Source organism: Primulina eburnea, chromosome 11, assembly GCF_022965805.1.
Source record: "Primulina eburnea isolate SZY01 chromosome 11, ASM2296580v1, whole genome shotgun sequence".
In the NCBI taxonomy this organism is placed as follows: Eukaryota; Viridiplantae; Streptophyta; class Magnoliopsida; order Lamiales; family Gesneriaceae; genus Primulina; species Primulina eburnea.
The window spans coordinates 40,901,708-40,926,745 of record NC_133111.1 but is presented as its reverse complement, the minus strand read 5'-3'; the positions used below and the strand labels follow the sequence as shown (position 1 = coordinate 40,926,745).

At 32.1% G+C, this 25,038-nt stretch overlaps 2 protein-coding genes across 3 annotated transcripts; both read right to left on the bottom strand.

The window, feature by feature from the left end:
* Nucleotides 1-6,097: 6,097 nt before the first annotated feature.
* Nucleotides 6,098-7,788, bottom strand: LOC140804796 (uncharacterized). Its single transcript, XM_073160933.1, has 3 exons — nucleotides 7,408-7,788; nucleotides 7,199-7,328; nucleotides 6,098-7,057 (listed from the first exon to the last, which is right to left on the bottom strand). The coding sequence occupies exons 1-3, from the start codon at nucleotides 7,541-7,543 to the stop codon at nucleotides 6,325-6,327; spliced, it is 999 nt and encodes a 332-aa protein (XP_073017034.1). The 5' UTR covers nucleotides 7,544-7,788; the 3' UTR covers nucleotides 6,098-6,324.
* A 10,723-nt stretch (nucleotides 7,789-18,511) lies between these two features.
* On the bottom strand, nucleotides 18,512-23,901 carry LOC140806102 (branched-chain amino acid aminotransferase 2, chloroplastic-like). 2 transcript variants are annotated; one of them, XM_073162580.1, is made up of 10 exons: nucleotides 23,663-23,901; nucleotides 23,417-23,499; nucleotides 23,114-23,291; nucleotides 22,827-23,003; nucleotides 22,601-22,732; nucleotides 20,511-20,609; nucleotides 20,040-20,156; nucleotides 19,372-19,467; nucleotides 19,171-19,283; nucleotides 18,512-18,893 (listed from the first exon to the last, which is right to left on the bottom strand). In XM_073162580.1, exons 1-10 carry the CDS (start codon nucleotides 23,807-23,809, stop codon nucleotides 18,779-18,781), a joined length of 1,257 nt encoding a protein of 418 aa, XP_073018681.1. In that variant the 5' UTR covers nucleotides 23,810-23,901; the 3' UTR covers nucleotides 18,512-18,778. The 2 variants fall into 2 exon arrangements, with proteins under 2 accessions (XP_073018681.1, XP_073018682.1); XM_073162581.1 differs by having other exon boundaries at nucleotides 23,417-23,493.
* Nucleotides 23,902-25,038: the final 1,137 nt, after the last annotated feature.

The window sequence follows — 25,038 nt, the reverse complement described above, 5'->3', positions numbered from 1 at the left end:
GTGGCACAATTGTATAAAAAAAGGTTTATATAGGCTGTTAAAGATTTATAGGACACCAACCGAAACCGGATTTTATATCCAACAGCTTCAGTGTTTGATTTTTCAAACACAAGATTTACCTTCAAACACCCTGCACATCTTGGAAATTTTGCATTTTGTTGTTTGATCTCAATTTATCTACAGTATGGATACAAAATCACGTCCATAAGAGCACTTAGAATGGGGTGTAACACCTATTGAACTGTGAGTGGGCGCGTCTGTGTCAGTTTTTTTTTAAAAAAAAAAATTGGAGTTCAGCGACGGTTTCTCATAATCTGTCGCTATTAGCGACGTCGTATAGTAAACCGTCGCTAGTAGCGACGGATTTTGCGAAACCGTCGCTAAATGTTGTTATGTTATGCGCATCCAGCTCGGCGCCAGCACAGCGCCAGCTGTGCAGGCGCCCATGTTACCCTGCACCCCTTGGGTGCAGGGTAACAACCCTCTATATATATATAGTATGTAGTATGTTCTCATTTAATTTACTACTGCACAAGAACAAAAACCATAAAACTTATATGAGCAATGCCAATCCATGTAAGTTTTCATAATACATGCTTGCGTGCTATAAAATATTACACGACATTTAACGTTAAATACTTGATGCGAGGTAGAGACAAAACACACATGATAATCTGATGCAACGTAGAATATATTACTCGTTGTCATTTCAAGATATATTTAAAGTGCCTATTTGCTTTTTCTTTTCTTTTTTTCCCCCGAAAAATGGATTGATAAATCATATCAAGACCTACGGGACGATATCCGGATCAAGTTGACGGGCAGGAAGTGACCAATTTGATTGAGTGGTATGGCGATTCATGTGGAAATCACATGCAAGTGAAAGAGAACATAGAACACCTGCATAATGTGCGGGGATGGGAGTGAAGAAACAACCTGGTATGCGTATTCCTCTCTGATCAAGACAGGAATGGCCAAATGAACATGACCCATTTTTGTCTTGTAATATTTACATGGGCATCAATGTTTTGACCTACTTCCCATACCTTCTTATTCAATTGAAAATATGGCCCCAAAGAATTAGGACCATCACAAGAAATAGTGTGTACGATTTCCACGTGAAATGGTCTGAAGAATTAATGAGGGGATTGAGGGTCTTGAATCATCAATACGTGATGTAACAAAATAAATATTTAGGAGATGGATTATTTGATATATTATAATTGTAAACAATAAAAATCAAAGTTTATTGTACCTCACAAATTGGGAAAATTGTAATTTTTGTGGTGTATATATACAGACTTAAGTCCTATTTCTATATTTTTCAATTTTTTTATTATTTTTCAGTGGGAATGCTGATATAGCATTACATCTGTCAGCATCGCATCAACATCGTATTGACACTGCGTCGGAGAAAGGACCGCAATTGCTCATTAAAAGACAAAGATAACAAACTGAGACTAAAATTTGATAAAATAAAATATCAAAATCGCAAAGGAAAAAAAAAAGATAAAAAAAAAAAAGCAATATTTCTTGAAAAATTATCACATTTGGTTTGGTTTGTAATTGAGTTTTTTTAAATACGTGGATATATGAAAATTTTAATTTATATCGAGTTGTATTATGGATTATGATTTAATGTAATAATATAGTAATTTGGAGAGATAGATATTGAATTAAATAGAAGACGTGTGTGAGACGGTCTTACGGGTCGTATTTTGTGAGACGTGTCTCTTATTTGGGTCATCCATAAAAAATATTACTTTTATTCTAAGAGTATTACTTTTTATTGTGAATATCGATATGGTTGACATGTCTCACAGATAAAGATTCATGAGATCGTCTCGTAAGAGACCTTACAAGAACATGAGTACGACCACTGCTAATTTAATTAGACAAATATCATTATATAAAATTTCAAATCATTACCAACTTGTAAAATCAGAATGAACTAACATAGACTTGTTACTATTGGCCCTTTTAGCCGTCCAATTCTAAATAAATAATATTTTTATGTTTTTAATTCTCCAACGAATATTTGCATTACGTTCAAACTGGTAAACGAAGAATACCCACGTTCCCCGGTGGATTATACAAAGAAAGATATGGGTTCTTGTTTACTTTTAAATATCTAAATAATACTCCCACATGGAATAATTGAAAAAAAATTATCTTGATTCTATTTTATTATGTAATATTATTATGTAATATTATATAATATTATGTAATATTATATAATTTCAATATGTTCCAAAAGTATAATAATTTCTAAATTTCTGACAAGAGATCTTGGGTTTTCGTGGCATTGGATTGTATCCATGTTCAATTTACCGACCACTTTATCCATTCACTTGGTATCTTAGTTCCATTGCCCATTTTTCTTGTCCTATCCAACAAGAAATTGTATGAAGTCAACATTTATAATATAAAACAAATAAAATTATAGAGTATAATTTACAGACTAATGCGTTAATATGAAGCTTATCTAGTGTGTATTGAAAAATAGCGACAGCAAGTTCTAGTGTCATAAATAATAGTAATAATGACGATGATGTTGCAGTAACCTAAAAAATGTGTAAAAATTGGGGTCGAAAGTGGGTGAAATTAATGGGCTAAGACTCCATAGGCCTCGATTTTATGTAAAGCATGTTCAGTGCTACACATGGACTATTCAATCACCTTGATGGGCCGGGCTTTGAGTATAAACTGGGCTACAGCCGACCAAACCACTTAAATTTCTTCTACTACTTTTTTTCTAATGGAAAAACCACTCAGATTTCTATAACCTAAGTAAAAGTAATGAGATTTCTAAATATAATATGATTTAACAACTTTGATTTTGTTTGTACAAGCACTTTAAAAAAATTTGTGAAAAAGACTTAAAATAAGTGTCTGGACAAGACTTTTGTAAAAGTTTTTATAAAAATATTTTTAAAAAATATTTTCTCTAACTAAACTTTTTAAAAGAATATTTGAGAGATTTTTTAAAACATTTTTAACTGTAAAAACATTTTTAATTTATAAAATAGTTGTACAAACACATATCTATTCTTAAAACAATTTCTAAAACCTTTTATTTATTAAAAAAAGTTATAAAAATATTTTATAAGTACTTCTCCAAACGGATCATTTTAATTTGAAAGGGAAATTCTCAAATTGACCTAGTGGATAAAGATGCTTTTGACGTGATCAAAAGATAAAAACACCCACAAGTTATACCACAAAAAGAATGAACTATTGTTTCACTAATGGCTCAGACAAGACTTTCATTTTAATATAATAAAGATGCTTTTAACGAGATCAAAGAATAGAAATAACCTCAAATTAAACCGATATCTTGATTTATATTCATTAGAAAAGTTGATTAAATGGTGAAAGGTAACTTGGTCAATGCGGCATCATATCCCCCACATTAGTAATTTATAAACACTAAGCTTTCTTATTTATGGTGCAATAATGAAAAATCATGCAACAAAACATAAAATTATAAAAGGGAAATTGTTATTCGCATATGTTTTTTATTCTTGATATGTTGTTATATTTCAATTTTAGTACGTATGTCATTTTTGTTCATTTGCCATATGCGTATTGATGTGACACCTATATTACGCTCCACACGTCCATTTTTTTTTATTTCCGACCTAATAGAACCAAATTCCCAACTCTCTCAAAATTCAATATGAGATCTATATGAGACATTAGATAATTTGATTCTTAATTTGTGTCAAATAAAAGAGAACTTAGGCACATCCACACGAGGAAAACTAGTTTCATTGGCTTGTGTAGAAGAGTAGGTCTCTTGTGAGACGGTCTCACGAATTTTTATTTGTGAGACGGGTCAACCCTACTGATATTCACAATAAAAAATAATATATCTTAGCATAAAAAATAATATTTTTTCATGGATGACCCAAATAAGAGATCCGTCTCACAAAATACGACTCGTGAGACCGTCTTATACAAGTTTTTGCCTGTGTAGAAAGTGGTAGACCAAGCATCAAGTGACTGGGGATAATGGGAACATTTCACAACAAACTTTTGAAAAAATCGACAATTTCTATTTCGCTTGACGTTAGCATTAAGAGAGGCATGTTAAGTTGCTCCCATTTTTTACTCTCAGAAAAAGGGATAAATTTTCTGTTGCAAAAGATACGCATTTCAGATTGGTTGAATGGGTCAAAAAAATTTCTTTTTTCATGTTTTTATACGCATTTTTATTTTAGGACCACCACTAAATCCCAACTCCCCTTAGACTTTAATAAGTTTCGTCGAGTTGCCACGCCACCTCTCCTATAAATCTATTTTCCCAAATTTGACTAGCCCTTTGAAGAAATCGCAATATGGATGGATGAGATTCGATATGATAAAAAAAAATAAAAAAAATTGTTTGGATGTATGAGATTCGATATAGAAAAATTTGTTTGATTATTAAAACGTGTGAGTCGAATATGGAATAGTAATTGATAAATGATAATATATTCAGTTCGATTGATTAAATTTGAAACAATGTGATAAATTATAATTTTACCATTTTAATAATTAATTAGTATACATTTTATTAATTTTCATCTCATCCAATCGAACAAACTAAACGAGCTCGCTCTCATCGACAAAGAACTACTACTCATTATCAAGATTTACCTCAAGATATACCTAGTTTTACATAGAATGGTAAAAGTGAATATATTTGGATATAAATAAGGCGATACAGTTTTTCTTTACCTACTCGAGTTGAAATTGTGAAATTCTGTAACAAGCCTAGAGAATAATCTAAATATCTAATGGTCTCGTTCTCATCTCACTTGTGAAAAACAATTAAATCATGAACCGGTTATCCAAATCATATGACAAATCGATCCATTGTCGTATCGACTTACATGCACAGCCAGGAATATCTAAAAATTAAGACAAATATTCAAAATATTTTTATGCATTGATTCACCCTTTTCTGCAATATAATACCCAAAAAAAAAGTCATTTTGGAGGCTTCAACTATGGGACTTACCCGAAAAACAAGACAGAATATCACGGAAAATGAATGAGTTTTACTTGGTGGTCTATTTTCATCCGAAGTGTGCTATAATTTGGTCCAAATCCTATACTTTAAAAAGACTTAATTAGTTGCATGGTAACCTAATATATCTGATAATATACAATTGAATTCAATGTGGTAATTCATTTCAAAATATATAGATAAATACCAAAATCTAACTTCCTAAACCCAACATCAAATTTGTACGTGCAACCTGCATATATTATGTATGTCCCCCACTGGACCTGACAAAAAAAATTGCATGAAACTTTAGCATTGTACGTGCATAATATACTGTGAAGTTTCAACTTTTTAGAGAGTAATAGATGGTGATGATGAGCTACTCATTGTTTGTCACTTTCAAGAGAAATGGTGGCCAAATCCTTTTCTCACAGTAGTTAAACAGTGTGAGATAAAATTAAAAAGATGGCGCCATTTTAGGATGCTTTGTTTACTAAATCCTAACAAGTTGTGGCCAAAACGTCAAACCACCTTTTTCTTACTTTAATATTATTTCCCCTTCATTGATTTTCATGGTGGATTTTTCTGAGAATTAAACTTCTGAAAGGACGCCACCATTTGACCATGTCTTTGAACGTTGGAGCCGTAAAAATTAGAACAATTAAATTCATTGAGAGTGTTGATGCCTAGAAAAATGATTTAGTCTATAGGACTAAAATGCAAATTTCTCATATACTAATTATAATTTCTAAAAAAATTTATGAGGAGTTTTAGTGGTTGATGAGTAAGAACTTAGATGATGCATGATTGAAAAAATGGGACAAATACAACGAGCGGAACACAATCTTTTATGAAAATTTTGTGTACCTCATTGTTGTACATTTTAGTTAGTCTTTACATTGATCAAAATTGATTCCATGTTAGAGATTATTCCTTTATATTTAAGGTTAAAAAATTGTGAATCAAACAAGAGGCGCTGAAAAGTAGAAAGCATTGAAAACTGAAGAACACATTATTCATGTCAGTAAAACTATCATAATAGTTGTCATCTCCCCAGATTCCCAGTTTCAGCAGCAACAAAGAGTTCTGTCCAGAGAAAAGATGTTAAAAGAATACCACAAATTAACTTTTAATATACAATCCGACATAAAATTAAAAACCCAAGAATTTTAAAAATAAAAATAAATGAAAAAAAGCATCTCACTCGATGAAAGTGATAGTACATGCATCAACAAGGTAATAATTCCTTTTCCAACAAACTACACCTGAATTTCCCACAAGCTAACCAGGAATATTAATCAAGAAAATAGTTTTATATATATATATTATGATTACTGTAAGTAACCTAAGAACCTTGGATCATCAAATAATGTCCAATCTTGTTGAATCTTTTGCTGGAAAGCTTCAGTGTTTGAGAATGTAGTGTTACAAGGGTACAATAGATCAGGATTTATATCTGACCCCCAGCTTGTGTTGCTGCCCATTTCCGCCGCCGATAAACTGTTTAATCCACCTAATTCTTGCGGCATGCTTTGCATTATCTCCTGAATCTCTGTTATCTTGTCGAATTCTTGAAAATGATTCTTTGTTGCACCATTTATAGCAAGCGGATCGCATTCCAATGGCGGGAACGTGGTCGGGTCGAGCCTGATCATCGAGTTCTTGCTCAGTGGCGGGTTTCCACCGCAAGAAAATTCCAGAACATAGCGATAATTTTCATCATTTTCCGGGTTTTTGCTGTCGGAATGTGGATCATAATCGTAAGGAAAGATTAATCCTTCAACCTGAGACCTGAGAATGTCGTCAGTTTGCTCTCTGATCAGACGAGACTCTTGGACCCCGTAGCCCACCAACAAGGGCGGTGCCACCAGCAGCTGTGGCGGTGGAGGGCACACGCTGAATAATTGGTTGTTCAGAAAATTTTCATCCCTTTTCTTGGTATCCCTTCGAGCTTGCTGTTCCCTTCGCTGTTTGCCTAACAGCTTCTTCTTCAACCTTGTGTTCCAGTAATTCTTTATGTCATTGTCTGTTCTTCCAGGCAACTGTGCAGCTATTATAGACCATCTATACAATCCACACACATCAAAATAAGTACTAAATAAATCAAGAAAAACACAAGATATCGAAATGTTTCACGAGGTTAAAGTCGTTCCCTTTCGAAATCTCTAGAAAACTGTCAAGTTTAAATAACTTAATATAAATCACCTGCTCCCAATACTGACATAGAGACTGCAAATCAAGTTATCTTCATCCTCAGTGAACCCTCCATGCTTGATGTTCGGCCGGAGATAATTCAACCATCGAAGCCGACAACTCTTACCACATCTCTTAAGACCTTAACGTACACAACAACATAAAATCATGACTAAAATCTCATTACAACAACAGTAACTTCAAATTCTTTACAATCATACCTATTTTCAGAGGTAGAGCGATCCAGTTTCCTCCAGTTCCATGTTTCTCAATATAAGATTTCAGTTTTGCATCTTCCTCAGGTGACCAAGGACCTTTCTTTACATTGGCTTTGTCACAGCATGGAGCTCTCCCCATTTCTTCGCAGAACTTAGAAAAGCGAAATCAATATGTAAGAAAAAACAAAGAAAAATTGTGTTGTTTTCTTTTTGCTGTTACCTGCAACAGGTTCTATATGTGTGTGCGTGTATATATATGCTGTGGGTTGCGGTAGGTTGGGGGAGAGAAGTGGAGATTATAATAGCTGGAGATGAAGGAGAGGAACAGTATGGAACGATCAGAGGGATTTCAAAAGTGTAGTGGAAAAAAGGAAGACCTCTTTATGTAATATATTAAACTAATGGAGGAATTTGAATGCCAGAACTGTAGACCAAGTTTTTCTCATTGTCTTTAATTCTTAGTCCAGAATCTAATTTTTATACAGTACAATGTGATCAGAGATCATCCTCACTTTACTTTATTATATTGTAAAATCATGGGTACGCTTAGGTTATAATTTTGATAGAAAATTATTTTTTAAAACTGTTGACGATTATTTTAACGGGTTTTTCTTTTTGATTGTAAAAATATAGGTTAATGTTCCTACGTAAATCATTGCTTATTTTTGTCGATTATTTATAGGTCATCTGACAAAAACGTTCCAAAATTGTGATAAAATGCCGGTGTTTGAGATCCAAAGCAAAAAATGGCCACTAATTTTGGTAGATACTTGAAACGAGTAAGAGTGAAATGACTCAATTTTCAGTACTAAATATACCCGGCTCTACATGCAAGAATGTTTCCATTTATCCCACTGGCATAGATAGTGTGAGAACCTGAAATTTCAGCAGCTAGCAAATTTCAGCATAAGCTAAAAATTCCAGTAGAAGCTAATATTTCAAAAGCTGGTATTTTCCAGCAGACAAAATCCAGCAGGCCGAATCCAGCAGCAGAAGAGCGAATTCCAGCAGACAGTTACTGATTCAGCTATTGAGTTGTAACTGAAGCATTTAAGTCGAAATAAAAGCTGTTAATGGCAGATTATGGCCATTTATTTGGGAGACTAACAGTCAGAATCTTGCCTATAAATAACACTCTCAAATCTCTGAATTGGTGTTACACAAATCTGAGATTATCATTTGAATTTCGAGCTAAGGGAGGGTGCTTATTTTCGAGCAGTAGAAACCAGTGGCAAGAACGAGCATATTCCAGACTTCTACCGAAACCTTATTGCAAATTACTGTAAGTGGGCTTATACATAAATATCTTAGAACCCGTTTGATGATTTCTGTTTTAAAGCAAAGTATATTCTCGATTTCTAATTTTGAAGCACTGAAACTTAGTGAACTAATGGTAGGAATATATATTCTGAACATTACTGAATTCTGATTACTGATTACTGGCCTCACCCCTTAGAGGAGAGAACATATAGGGGACTGATATCAGTTTAGCCATGAAATTCACGAATGTGCTCAGTGCTTACTTGTTAAACTTCTGATTTCTGATTACTGAATACTGATTACTGATTACTGATTTCTGAATACTGATTCCTGTTCTGAAAGTAAGAGTTTCTGTATATTCTTGAAATACTGTTCTGTATTAAAATGATTTTCGAAAACTGGGTCAATTCCTAATAAGTTAAAGCCACAAAAATTTAGGATAGGAGGGACGAAGGAATACAAAGTCACATACTAATGATCCTATGAAGTTGTTCTAACATTAAATTTCATACACGGTTTATTTACATGCCTTTATAAACCAAGCCAATGGGATTTCGGGAAATATACTAAGTTTGGCTTGATTACTTTTTTTTTTTTGAAAACAATAGACAAACTTATTAATTGAGTTTTGTTGGATTTGAAAGTATAACTGTATAAGGTGTATTCATTTTTGTTTTTCTTATTTCACTTCAATAATGTTTTAGCAATTTATGACTTAAAAATTAAATAAAGAAGCCAACGGAAAAATCGAGATGTGACGGTGGCCATAATTTTTTTCGACGTTGAGGAATGTTTATTTTGATTTATTTTGACTTCTAAACACTTAAATAAGTACTATATGTTTGGAAAAATGGCGATGTGACACTAAAAAATACGGATATGTTCGATGTAACGTCATTAATATTTCGACAAAAAATTTACTAAAATTGGAAAATAAATAAAAATTAACTGACTAAATCTATTAATTGCCTACAACATGAATAAAAATTGAAAATGTATAATTACATACCACAAATGTTTTTTGAAATGCGCTTGAAGATGTTATTTTCTTTAAAAAATAGTTGACCAAATTTTTTTACAAATTTCTCCGTCCTCCACATCTCCGTTACCGAAAATTATTAATATAACCAAACAATAAAGCCAAATTATTGTTTCGACAGAGGTCTAGAAAGTTGGAGGAATCGATTAGAGATCAAATATATTTGAATAAATGGAACAAAAAATTAAATAAATAAATTGTAAAGGAAAAATTATATTTTTAGTCATATAATTTGTATATATCTATTTTTGATCCTGTTCATGGTGAATTTGCATTTTTAATCCTATAACTTTTTTTTCTTCATGTTTTTTTTTTTACCAAAGTCCAATATTGTGACGTCCTCCACTGTACCAAAACGAATCTTTTATATTCTTATTCACAACAAACGCTAGGAAACTTTTAGGGGGTTACTCATTCTAAAATTGATCCAAGTCAAGTACGCTTAACTTTGGAGTTCTTGTGTGTTGAGGTCCTGAATAAAATATGTATCTTATTGATATGAGTAGTACATATCAAATCTTTTAAGCACTCATCAACTGATGTGACACTAAAAAATGATTATGTGTAACATGTAACGTCAGTACTATTTCGACAAAAAATTATTAAAATTTGGAAAATAAGTAAAAATTAACTGACTAAATCTATGAATTGTCTACAACATGAATAAAAATTGAAAATGTATAATTACATACCACAAATGTTTTTTCACTGGATTCTTTTTATAACTTAGATAATTTAAAATCCTAGTAATTAGATAATCATCTCCATAAACACCAAATTAACGTAGGCTCAAATTTAAGTAGCCTACTAAGTTACTTTTGTACTTGGTAATCACATCACAATTAGTAGATCAATGAGTTCTAACATCTAAAAGTTAAAGCAGATAATTCAGTTCAAAAATGGGTAAACACATCGAAACTAGCCGCTGTAAATAATTACAGAATATTAACTTAAGTCGCACACTTTTTAAAAAAAAAAAATTCGAGAATATAAATAGATGATATACTTTAATTATTCTATTATACGATGACTCACATTATATGTCCTTAATTATTAATTCGCAGTGGAAGACGACCTTTAATTAATGGCTCCCTCAAAAAGCTATTCCATGCTAAACTAATCTACAACCACATCAAACAAACTACAAATAATGTGCATAAAGGACGAATTATAATAATTCTTAGTTTCAAGACAATTTATCCACAGGATATGTAACATTATGGATTAAACCAATATATATATATATATATATATATATATATATATATATATATATATATATATATATATATATATATGTGTGTGTGTGTGTGTGTGTGTGTGTGTGTGTGTGTATACACACACACACACACAGGGTACATGTAATTCTGTAAAATTAAATTAATTAATTAATTAATTACTCGATCATAGGGAGAGTTCAAGGTTAATTTCACTTCTCGAGACGAGAAATTTTGGGAAACAAATGTTGTCATCTTATACAGCGAATAGATATTTAGAAAGACATTCATATTTTTATAAAAAAATTAATTGAAATAATAAGCTAATTAAAGATATAAACGAGGGAAGCTCATCTTGGGTATTTTTTTTTAACTTTTGTTGATTATTTTTTTTAAGAAAATAAAATTCTCAAGTGTATTATTTGAAATGCGGTTGAAATGTTATTTTCTTAAAATAATAGTTGACCAAAATTTCTTTACAAATTTCTCTGTTGATCTCCACGTTTCCGTTACCAAAAATTATTAATAAAACCAAACAATAAAGCCAAGTTATTGTTTCGACAAATGTCTAGAAAGTTGGAGGAATCGATTAGAGATCAAATATATTTGAAATAAATGGAACAAAAAATTAAATAAATAAATTAGTGTAAAGGAAAAATTATGTTATCCCGTAATTTGTATATTTCTGTTGTTGATCTTGTTAATAGTGAATTTGCATTTTTAATCTTATAATATTTTTTCTTCATGTTTGTTCTTTTTAAAAAAAAACCGAAATCCAATTGTGACGCCCTCCACTGTACCAAAACGAGTCTTTTTTTGTTTTTACTCACAACAAATCCTAGAAAACTTTTAGGGAGTCACTCATTCTAAAATTGTTTCAACTCAAGCATGCTTAACTTTGAAGTTCTATGTGTTGAGTTCCTAAATAAAATATGAATCTTATTGATATGAATAGTACACATCAAATCTTTTAAGCACTCATCAACTGTAAAGTCTCCTATCTAAACTGTTTTAGAATCTCTCTCAATCCGATGTGTTCTTTTCGTCTAGAAGCCTACTTAAAGTCGCTCATTGTCCGTGCAACCTCATGACACCGACGATCACCCCGCCCTCTTCGATAAAATCCATTAATTAATTAAAAGCAAGTTTTTAAAATAAATCAATTTAAAATGCACATATCAAATTCATGTTGTATGAGGAAAACCTTTTGTTTGGTGTCGTCTTTCGCAAGCTAGCTTTGATCACACACACACACACAAGCGCAAATGAAAGAATTCGAAACCTTGATTAATTATGGATAGGCCTAGTAACTTTTTTGTCATGATACATATATATAGATATAGATTAACATCATCGAAAAAAATTATATTATTGTAAAAAATTATTTTACTTTTATGCAGTTAATCTTATCTAAGTTTAACATATCACTTCTCTTCCAAAAATTAGTGTATAAAAATCTAATTAAAAAAACTATCCCTGGGATTTTAATTTTTAATCATAATATAATCTCTAAATATTTTTACAAATTTACTTACCACACAAAAATTAATATATATGCATGCATCACATACCAAACAGTAATGGTATATATAAGGAAAAAGTGAAGTCTTTCTTTAAGAAAAAGAAAGAAAAAAATCACATTTCTATTTTGAAAACAAGGTGAAAATTATAAATAAATTAAACATGAAATTGTTACTACCCAATGGGAAAATTTCAAACTATATATAAATATTACACTAATGATGTATATAAGGGTGAATATTTAATATTATGTACCACGTCCACTGAAATATCAATAAATCTTACATATTTCGATAAATGTTCATCTTTAGATTAATTCTTGGAGTAGTGTGAGTCATAATGGCTACTGTACATATTTCAGGATGGACTTTTTCGGGCAACTTATCCGAACTTATTTAATGATAAAACAAACTTACCCCAATAGAAATTTTATTTTAAGGTGAGTTGAATGGGATCTTACGTACGTTTGTTTGTTCCAAGGGTGCCAATAACCATGATTGACTTAGAAAGTTGGTTGACTAAAGTAATACAGGAATTCAGAATATACAAAATCAATTTTTCCAAGAAATTTTTTGATAAAAATTACATTTAGAATAGGGAAAAATCAAATCGATCCTTTAAGTTGGATTTTATAAGATTTTGGGGTGGTATATCATACCTTAACATATTGTACTGAAAATTATATATCGTATATTGTACCGAAAATTACGATATAAGCAAATTTCATACGGATACCATATTGAAATTTCGATACATATGACTAGAATATCGATTATATCGAAATTATACGGTATAACTAGATTTCGGTACGCTATCTATATACCATTTTATACCGAAAAGGCTTTACATTTTTAAAATTTTATAAATTTATTGTTTTAAAATAATATATATTATTTCGATATTTCGGTATTCCGGTATATATTGAAATTTTCAAATTTCATATCGTTACTGTACAGAAAAATTCGATATTGTTACTATACAGTACCGAAATCTTCGGTATACCAAAATTTCGGTACGGTAATCTAGGTATACCGAAATATCGATATTTTTTCTCACCCCTAGTTTTGATCATCTATGATCTAATTGGTTAAGATTTGAATTTTACCGCAACAAATTGGATTTTGGCACATTCAATCTGATTTTCGTTTGAATGCCGACATGATATTAGAGATGACATTGAACAATATTAATATGTCATCAAACATTACTGATGTAACATTATATATAACTAACGTATATGATTAAAACTGAAAGCTTAAGCGAAAAATGAGTTATATGTGCAAACAAAACCAATGTACAGTACTAAAAAAGAAATATCAATTAGAAGATCAAAACTCCAATTTAATCAACTTACGAAACTAATTTCGCTTTTTTCCGTTAGTGACAAAAATCATAGTCTCATTTATATGTAAATAAATTTTATTTAGCTTCAATCATCCAAAACTTAATTAGAAAAATACTATCGTGGGAGATAGATCAAACAACACGTGGATGATGATCACTCCTAAACTGAATCTGCACCAAATTATCGTCATCATCTCACAAAATTCAACTTTCTTTACCTCTTTCTATTTTATTTGATTCTGTATAATTTACGTAGCCAAAAGAAAGCAAAGCGATCTTCTTCATTTTTTTTCTTTTACAAGAAAAAAAAATCATTTAATGAAATATATATATATATATATATATATATATATATATATATATAACACATAACATAACAAGATTTCTTCCAAGATCAAATTTTTTCATCAAGAATAAAAACTTCATCGACCCTACAATTCCACACACAGTGGAAATTGTCATATGAATAACCAATGATGTTTTATAAAGTTCTCGCATAAAGGCGTTTATATATATATATATATATATATATATATATATATATATATAATTTTTGCTTCCCTCTCGAAGAAAACCGATCAAAATTGGTGGAGAGTGGGGCTATACCAGTTGACTGCTCCCTCTTCCTCGTTGAAAATTTATTAGGGTTTCATTCCTTTTCCTGCAATATCGGTATTAAAGATTGATATATCCACCAATCGCAGTAATATTCAACTCCGGTATATAGTTAAAGTTGGTAAAAAAATTCATATAAACTGAACCCACAAGCATTGACTTGGGGGAAAGGTGAAATTTCTTCTGGTGTTCATACTCCTTTTAGAGACAATCAGTTTCACTTTATGTTTAAAATGAGGGTTTGATTTTCTCCATTTTTGTTTTCTAGTATGAAATCTTGGGGCCCTTGCAAAGCCCTCTGCGGGTTACAGCTAAATCTTTAATATATAGCATTTCATTTCTCCAGGCATTTTCTTCTCTTGGCGCTTTGAAAAATACAAAAGTTCATAAAAATAAGATGGGTAAATATAAGTCATATGGCATAAAGATTTGAAGGGTAGAATGATATTTTGTCCAATAATTTTGTGTTTGTTCACATTTACTAGGCATGCTTTGGTTAAAAGGATTGAATTCGACAATATTTTTAGATGAATTCTAACACTTATTTTGTTCGTTAATTTTGTTCTTTAGACTACTCTATGTTTTGATTTCGGGGCAATTTTAAATTTGGTCTTTTAAGTTGGGCTAATATATAGATTTTGTTTCTCTAATTGGTTCAAAATTTTATCTTAGCATAATAAATTAGTTTTTTTTCCTCATATTTAGTTGTTTTTTCCGATAATGACACGACACCAAACATTTATTAGCAATGTCAATCCTGTATTCATGTGTTCTAGAAACAATTGGACTAAATGTGCAGACAATCAATTATTGTACAAAATTTGACTAATTTGACGATAAAAATCTTGTATAAGCAAATTAATTTGCAATATGATTTTTGGATTTTTTTTTCCCTTCTATTTGTGCATGTCACATTTGCCATGTTTGGCATGCATTTTTAAGGTATGATGAATATGTATTATAATTAAATCGGTTAAGTAAAGAAAAATGAATAGCATCAGATGTACTAGAATGATGAAAGGCGAGAGTTTAGTCTTTTACACCACCACTTTATATTTGATTTTCAATGCACTAAAATTAGTAATTAACTTGAAATGATGCCAAATAAAATTGATGCTCAGGCTTCAAACGGGGTATCAGGTTCAAGACTCGATTATAATAAACTCCTCTTACCTCTCAAAAACACACACACACACGCATATATATATATATATATATATATATATATATATATATATATATATATATATATATATATATAATCGATTGGGACACAATTGAAAGATTTGAATTGGGCGAGCAATCATAGGAATAGTTGATGCTGAGTTGTTTTCAATTCAAAAAAGAGATTATTAAAGAAAGATTCAAGTACAAGTCGCAATTGATGAGTACTTTATCATAAAATCATTATAATTTTGACCTTTTCATGTAAATAAATATAATAAAACCTGGTTGTTATTACAATTAATAACATAAGTTTTGCTATTTCGTGTGATACCCTTGTCCTGCATCTTAAAAATTAAATATTTAAAATAAATTTATAATGGGCTTACAATGGACCTATATAGCAACTTGAGTTAATCATTTTCGTAAAGTGAAGATAAATACGAAGTAGTTGCTATATGTGCTCATTGTGCAGTCACGCAGGCGCGAGCACGGGCTCAAGCGTGACAGAATGGTATCGGAGCCGGTCATCAGCAAGGAACACCGAGAAATAAGTGTTATGTGGGACAAAGTGTTACGTGCATGGGAGCCACCTCTTTAACCTGCGGGGCAAAGTGCTACATGACGGTAGCCACCTCTTGAACCTGTAGGAGCCACCTCCAGATTCTCAGCGCTGATGGATCGAATGGGCAGGCCGCGACGAGGACGTCGCGTTCTAAATGAGGGTGATTGTGATACCCTTGTCTCGCATTTTAAAAATTAGATATTTAAAATGAGTTTATAATGGGCTTACAATGGACTTCTATAGTAATTTGTGTTAATCATTTTCGTAAAGCGATGACAAATACGAAATAGTTGCTATAGTCGCTCATTGTGCAGTTATGCAGGCGTGGACCTGGGCTCGGACTTCACATTTCGTGACGAATTGGAAAATTTATTAAGTTTGAAAATGACATATTATGTTCGGATTTTAATAAATTAAATTTAACTGATTTCATTAATTTCAATAGCGTGTGTGTGTATATCAATTATTCTCACGCCAATTTGTATAGATCGGGAACGAGACAAATTGCGTTCGTTATGATATGGCAAATGAACATGAACGCTGAATTGGGCTCCACATAGAATAACGTGGCATGTCTTGGATCCTAAGCGTTATAGTGCATTTAAGTTGGCAATGACTTTCTTGGAGTACACTGTTTGATCTGATTGATACACAAAACAAATAACTTGATCGGGATATTGATATATTCAATTTATTAAATAATTTACGAAAAGTCAAATTTTGATTTTAATCCAATGATAGAAATGCTGACATAATGTCGAACATTACTGACATGAAACCCATAAAATTTCGACATAATGTTGGATACTGATATCGTGTCTGGTGTCATATCAGCAATATCGTAAAAAAAACCTTATTGAATTAAAATCAAGGAACTAATAGGCAATAGCCAAAACGAGCTAATTTATAAAGCTATTTTTGCAATTTTCCTTGCAAGAAAGTATGGAGCTTGTATTTTAAGAAACTAACACAAAACGTTTTTGGTGGCTCGTGGATTCCAAAATTTTGGACCGTTTAGAGGGTAATGCAGAAGCTGGGCCACTCATGGGCCGGGTCGCCATGTAGGTCCAACCGGAACGTCTAGTTGGTTTTTGGTTGCTTGTACTTTGTAGTACTTATCGTTGGATGTTAGCTTTTGTTTTTTGTTTTCCTCTGCACCTTCATTTTAACAATAAAATCATAAATAATGAATTCTTGATAATCATATCCGATTAAAAGGTTTAGATTCGGAATATTTTGGGGTGGGGCTAGTTTGTTGAGACATTATTGGAGCTATCTTGTTTTGTTGTTGGTAAATTTCTACATGACAGTGTTATATTTTTCATCAATTTTAGTTCTTTTTTTTTTCAAGTGACGGCGTAGAAGTGAACGTTGATGATATTGCGTCGAATATTGCTCACATGGTGATATTACTAGCGTGACATTTGACGTATCCGAAATCGAAACAGTAACCCAGAGAGGGATTGGTTCTGTGGGTTTCCATGAACTTAGGGGACTAAAAAACGAACTTGCCTACATCTAGGTTCATAAATTGAATTCTTTTTATACCCTTTTGTTTTTTAATTTAATACATATTCTTGATGTTAGATTTTTTTTTTTTTAAAAAAAAGAAGAAATAAAGTTTTGGACACGAAGGCCGTGCTTGGGATCGAAATTATGATAATATTTATTTAAATATTTTCTTACGTTTTGACTTGTATTTTGATTTATTATTTTATATTTGTTTAATATGGCATAACTGACTTTTCATTTATGATTTATGAAGAAGAATGGTGGATAGAAGGGTTGTTTTATACTTTGAGCATTTAGGGAGTAAATATATAAAGAATTTTTGGAAATAGGAACTGAACATAAAATAATTGACACATTTTTTTATTCAAAATAATAATATATTCCCCGATGTAATTGAAATATGGATGATTAGTTTTTGGAGGAAAAAAAAAATCATATTTTTCTTTTTCGCTGTCCCATAAATGATGTTTTAATTTTTTTTTATTTTGTATATTCAATTCTCGTTCAAAATTGGTTTGCCAATTAAAACAGTAGAAATAAATCCAATCTCTAAAGAAATAGTCGGTGTAGAAATGAATTCGATTTTATTTAAAAATCTTGCTTGACAACCAACCACGTGGATCGTTTCTTAAAGTTTTCAATTTTTGTAGGGGAAAATATAACAAAAATCAAAACTTGAATCCGACGGAATGCTAAAGGACCAATAAAATGGGTTAATGAGATAATAATTTGAAAATTATCAATAACATAATTATTTTTATCTTCGATTATTGTCGAATTCGACTCAAGACAAGAGCTGTGACCGGTAGTGTCGATGTTACCTGTGGAGGCAGTACTTCCACAGTATCTGGACCACTGATTTTAAAGAAATTGATTGACCACACATATGCGTGGTTAAAATTGAGCTTTTAATCTTCTCATGGGACAGTGTCCCACAAGGTTGGGTGAAATCTTGCAGCGTGGCCTAACAGAGATATTGTCTCAAATAGTCGTCCAATTACAGGAAAAGACGATCCATGGTATACAAACAGAGACGGTGACTAACATCGGAAAAGCCAAGAAAGAAAAAGTACTAAACCAGCACAGAAGATCCGAACTCGAGACAGATTGAAACACAAAAACAAGAACCTGCGCCTACTAGAGTTGAGTAATCCAATCCATTTTATCCTCTGTGAGTCCCATTTGTAGGCTGGTAAGAGCAGAATAGAGTTGCTGCGACACACGACCGACCCCGTCACTTTCATAACTCACCCTGAACATCGTAAAACAACCATACTTTATTGAGAATACTGTAATACAAGAACTTAAAAACTCAAATGTAATCGCTGACATTATAAGTTGGGTTTCACAGAACAGGCAAACCGGAAAATGGGAAGCCGGAGAGGGAAAATGGGATGTCTACAATTAAAAAGCCGAGAGGAGCTCATCTAATGTGAGACCAATAGAATATTATCCATTTAGATTTCCTTCGGTCCGTTCTCACAATTTTTCGTCATGAAGTAACTAAAAATCTATAATCGAGAAATTACCGTTTATCAAAGTACGTTATACTGCCCACAGGTGAAACCACAACAGCAGTTCCAGTGCAGAAAACTTCATCGGCATCAAGCAATTCGTCAACTGCCACAAAACGTTCCTCAACCTACAAATCATGAGGAACAAAACTATTAGCTGGCAACAGAGAAGTCTGCTGAAAAATCAATCAATCTGCTGAGTGTTCAAACAAGTACCTCAAATCCTAGACTCCGAGCAACATCTATTATGCTCTTCCGAGTGATGCCTGGTAGGATGGTCCCTTTTATTGCTGGAGTTGAGATCACATTACCCTGAAAATATGGTAATTCGATTTCAGATGAAATTGTGAAGTCTTAAAACACTGGTACTTTTCATACGAAATTGTAAAGTATTAAACACTAGTACAAAGCTTATCAAAGGATGAATAAAAAATTTGTAAGCTAAACTAAAAGCCATAAAATTGGTTCAAAGTCAGTTGAATACAGATGTTATAAATTAATAAAAGCATTTATTGAAATCAGTTTTTTAAGTGGTTTTAACGTGTGGATGTGACAATAAAAGAGAATTTTGTTTATTTTTCACATAGAAGTTGAAGCATAGCACAAAAGGTGATAAGCCAAATTTCCGGGCATCTGAATTTTGACATTTTTTATACACATTTTTAAGAGAGTTTCTCAATCCAAACATCAATGTTTTTAAAAAATAATAGAATAACATTTTTAAAGGAAGAACTTTTCTATCCATTGCACTTATAAGCAACAGTATAAAAACCTTCTAAAGTGATAAAAATGTATTCTAAGTACTTGATCACTAAAAACAAGTTATTTGCAAATTGTTTGAACACTGCATTTAATGGCCGATACTAATTTAGAAGATACTTTACCTTAACAACAAATACATTGCAGGAGGACACCTCTTCCAAGTATTTCTGGTAAGTACTATCCAAATACAGAACATCAGAGAAGCCTTTTGCTTTTGCAGCACTCTGTGCCTTTAGGACCTACAAATAAGATGTATCAAAAAATATAGCTCTCAGGTTTCAATGTCAAACACAAAGAACATTCATGTAAAAAAAAACATCGTACCATAAACAAAGAGTTCTGAGAGTTACCAAGAGGCACGATGTTAAGCCAAGAAACTAGTCATTAAGGACAATTTTCAGAGAAATATCAAACAGAAAATATTTTTCAAAATATTTAATGTACATGTGAAAAGAAGAGCAAAATCATTTCATCCGATCATAAAGCCAGAAAATGGAAGAGAGTATTTATGCAAGCAAATGCAGAAGGCATGAAAAATGAGAAGCAGCACAATGAGATGGTATGTAACTATAATCATCACAAAAGTCACTTACACCAGCATAATTTCCAATAGTCTTGACAGCTCCAGTACCACCAGGGGTTGCCCGATGCATTTCAGTCTCGACTATCAAATGGATTGGTGCCAAACCTTCCTGGAATTAGATGTAAAAAATAAAAGGAAAAATAGCATCATTGTACCTCGTAAAATTGATGAAGACGATAACTAAAGATAAATGTTATAAAACTAAATATCATACATCTACATACTAACCCAGCAAATATAATGTTCTTAAAAGCACAAAAACATTACAGTCAAATTCTTGTAGGTAGGAAAACAGACAGAAAGACGTTCTATTACAAATTATCTACGACAGAAATACAAGAAAATATATGCCTAAGAGATGCAAGAAATCAGTGTTTGCTTTATGTTTCCTCTAAGCCTGTTTAGCCTGAGTTTGTTTAGTTTAGGCTTTTTTATGGTCCTTCATCTTTTTAGTCGTCTTAATGATATGCTCTGCTTTTAAATGTTTATGTTCCCATGTTGTCAACACTAATATTTAAGCTAACATGATCAAATTCAGGAGGAGATATGTTTTTCAAATTCAGGGAAGCTAAATCAAGACGTTTATGCTTATTTTGTCCAGAAAGACAAAAAATAGTAGATTGAAAGGAAACGTGTGGCTTGCCTTGTAAGACATAAATTTCTTAGTAATTATCTTTTTGAATTGATAAGATTTTACTTATGAATTTTGCCTTTCTAAGACTACTGATTAATTAAAATTGTTGTTATCTTATGTTAAAAACAATTGTTACCGACTAAAAGATTTATTTCCACATTTTGTAGGAAATTAAGGAACTCTATCAAGGTTACAACACCTCTCAATACATACCTATGAAGGATTGCTGCACACGATGACAGAATAAAAAAAAGAGTGCCTCATATAAGAAGAGTGATCAGAAGTTTGAAGATATTCAAAAGGAGATCGTAGTTGTTTATACTGTGTTATCGTTGAGTGTTGGCGACATCTAAAAACAACACTTGTGAAAGTGTTGATTGAAGATTTCGTTTTTATTGCTCCAATTTTCAACCGATCGTATTGCATTCCTTGGTTTCGTTTTAAATCTGGTTATTTGCTTTAGGGTGCAATTTGTTTTTTTCAACTTGTTGAATTAGTTTTTTCATAGTTGTCAAAGGCGAGCGCCTCTCGCCTTGAGGCGAAAGGCACCACCAGGCGTGGGCGTTGTGCCTGGGGCCGTCCCAGGCGCAACGGTTCACAAAGGCTCGCCCAGGCGCACACCTGGGCTCGCCTTGGAAAGGCTAAGGCGCGCCTGAGTTGCTTTTTTTAAAAAAAACAAATTCAGTAACAGAGAAGTTGCATTCTGAAAATGCAACTTCTCAGTTTTTTTTTAATAGTAACTTAAATGTAAAAATCCAAACCAACCCCAAACGTAACTTCTGAGGATGATTGAAGAATTTTAATTATGTTACTTATTGTTATGAACTTATTAATTATTTGTTGTTTTGTGTGACATTGTGACTTAATTATTTCATATTTTAATATATTATTATAAGCTAAATATATTTTTTTAAAAAAATTAATAATTAGCGCCTTGCTTCAGTAAGGCGCACGCGTCGCCTTGCGCCTTGCGCATCAGGCTCCAGAGACCTTGTGTGCCTCGGTGCGCCTTGCGCCCTTGACAACTATGAGTTTTTTAAAAAATCACTGGTATGGGTTTTGTAGACTGACATTTACATTTTCTAGTGATTATTTTGTTTGAGGCATCGTACAAGTATTTATAATTGTACATAATTATTTTCAGTTATTTTAATTAAGTTAATTATTTGTATGTTTTATTATTCTGCTACATATTGGCACAAGATGTTATGACATCTAAGACAACATTTATATCTGATATACAAAATTATTACAATTCATTTTAAACAAAATTCTCTCCGCAGCAAAATGCTAATTGGGACTTAAAAGACATGCATAATCCTTAAGAAGCACGGCATAATTGCAGATTCAGGTAGATGAAATACAATGATAAATACTTAAACACCAATACAGCATTTCATGAAGCTAATGATTTAAGTGGCACATAGTAACGTTGCAGCAGAGACTTCAAAGAAAACATTGTGTACCTTGAAATAGTTTCCCACTGGGGAAACGTAAATCAGAAAGGTGTATTCAGGAGCTGGTGCCAGACCTAGTACAGCTCCACTCCCCATAAGCAACGGTCTTATATATAAAGAACCTTTACCTGTTGGGGGGATCTGAAACAGAGAATGAATCAAGAAAAAATTATTGATTCAAACCAATGCTGGAAAATAATAAGATCTAGAGTTACAGGTAGAAATATGACAATACCCATCTTTCATTAGCTAAAACAGTAGCTTTTACAGCTTCCATAAATTGCTCTACAGCTGGACAAGGCATGCACATTCGCTCAGCTCCCATTTTGAGTCGTAGCGCATTCTCTTCGGGACGAAAGAGCAAAATTTTACCATCATGTTTCCTATAAGCTTTTAAACCTTCAAACAATCCCTGCAAATTTCTTTTGAATGAGTAGTTATGCAGAACAAACCAAAAACATGATCAAGAATCAAACTTTTGTTTAAAAAAACAAAATGGCAAAGAAAAACAGCGAAACTAACTTGGCCATAGTTCAAAACTCCAGAAGATGGGCTTAACTCAATGTTTCCAAATCTCTGTAATTCACCTTTCATAAAGCTTTCCCCTTGGGAACACTTCATCATGTACATATAATCGGTGGGTCTAAACCCAAAACCTAAGTTGTCCCAATCAACGTCGGCTAATTCTACTGTTATGTTGCTGCAAAAATTAAACATCAAAACAAAACCCAATCACAGGAAAAAAAAAAAAAGGCAACCCAGTTGACCACAGATCATCGCCCGATAAAAAAAAAACGAAAAACCTCGATTTATGAAAAATAGTACCTCGAAGGCGAGGCCACTTGAAGACTATTAACATTGTTGTTATTGAATTTACTGAAAGAAGAAAAATGCGATTGCTTCTGTAACTGCACAAACATTCATCAAACACTTCCAAAATTCATACAGGAAAAGAACAAATCACGAAACCCACAAGAGCATAGGAAAAATAACGAAGAGGGAAGAAAAGGGGATACAAGTATAACCCAATAAACGACATTTCATGTGATTCAAGAACAGCATAGCACATACCTGGAGTGGTTGCGGCGAAAAGAGCCTTTTCTCGGTGAAAGCAGGCGGAAGGATTTGGATAGCGCTGCGCAATGGACCAGGCAGAAGGTGATGGTGGTGGGTCGGCAGATTTGGGTGCCGGCCGGCAAACACAGCGCCGCTCTCCATTTTTCTCTATTATTTTGCTATGTAAATTAGTGGTGTTTTCGTAAGAATAAATCCAATGAAAAAACCCCACAAAATTATAAACAGTGGCAGTGAAATTACCGTGCTGTGTACTGCCGTAGGTTAAGCCCAGTAGTTTGACGTCTCGTTGCAATTCTTCTTTCGGCCGTTGGATCGACCATCAACGTCAATAGGAGCTACTTTTAATGGTATTTTCACCCATTTTGTGTGTAATAAAATAAAAATGAAAAAGAGATATTCATACATAAAATCTCGAGGCTTAATTGCCATTTAGAAACGGGCGACCATTGATTTGGTAAATTTAATTAACCAATCAAATCAAAATAATTCGGAACTTTGCTTTTAATTTTCAAAAATATTGGCCAAAATGGGTTCGGTTTCGATATTTTATTTTAGATTATCGGCTAACTAACTGATTTAACTTTTATTTTTAAAAAAATAAAAAGTCGTTTAAATATTTAAAATAATAAACTATTTAAACTAATTCATTTGTCTAATATATTTTACATAATCAAGTATTAAATTATTTTCTCACGTTCATCTCAATATTATCTATGACTTATTTTAGTCATGTCTCACATATTAAATAAGTCTCTCGCATACTAATTCTCTTTTCAAAAAACACATTATCATTATTATTTTATTTCTTGATTTTGGTATGGTTGTTATACTTAATAAAAAAATACCATAAGAAACCAGATTTATTAAATTTGTAACTTTTCTGTAACTAACATATTTTTCCACTTTAATTTTTTTAAATATTTAGACTAGTCTAAATATTTAATTAAAGGCATACCAAAAAAAACACATATTCTATACTTCGAGTTGTTTAAAGGACATTGACAACAAAGTTTATTGCCTATCTTGATCCGACCGCATGAACCTGACTCTTGGACACCAACCTCAACTCCTTTGTCAACTTCATCCCTTCTAATTTCACGAGAAGCTGTAATCGAGCAAAAGTCGATTGTTTTACTGTAAGATGTATTCAATCTAGATATTTAATGACTTTAACCGTGACTATTACAGTTACGTATTTTTTATTTGTGTAAATAAGAAAATATACATGGTTTAGTTATACGAATTGTGGAATGGGAAACACTTTTTTTCATTGTGAAATATCAAACCTAGTCCATGATACCCAACCCAAAAACCGGCCCATAATACTTCCGGGAATGTGAATCAAATAGCACAATTTCCCGGCTCAAATA

Bases quoted from the DNA above. Each gene is read 5' to 3' on its own strand.
- LOC140804796 (XM_073160933.1), bottom strand. From the start codon at position 7,543: ATGGGGAGAGCTCCATGCTGTGACAAAGCCAATGTAAAGAAAGGTCCT. The intron at 7,329-7,407 runs GTATGATTGTAA...GTGTACGTTAAG, and splicing joins CGCTCTACCTCTGAAAATAG to GTCTTAAGAGATGTGGTAAG. The intron at 7,058-7,198 runs GTGATTTATATT...TGGATTGTATAG, and splicing joins TATGTCAGTATTGGGAGCAG to ATGGTCTATAATAGCTGCAC.
- LOC140806102 (XM_073162580.1), bottom strand. From the start codon at position 23,809: ATGGAGAGCGGCGCTGTGTTTGCCGGCCGGCACCCAAATCTGCCGACC. The intron at 23,292-23,416 runs GTACTATTTTTC...TAATTTTTGCAG, and splicing joins CAAGTGGCCTCGCCTTCGAG to CAACATAACAGTAGAATTAG. The intron at 18,894-19,170 runs GTAATTTCTCGA...TACGATGTTCAG, and splicing joins ATAACGTACTTTGATAAACG to GGTGAGTTATGAAAGTGACG.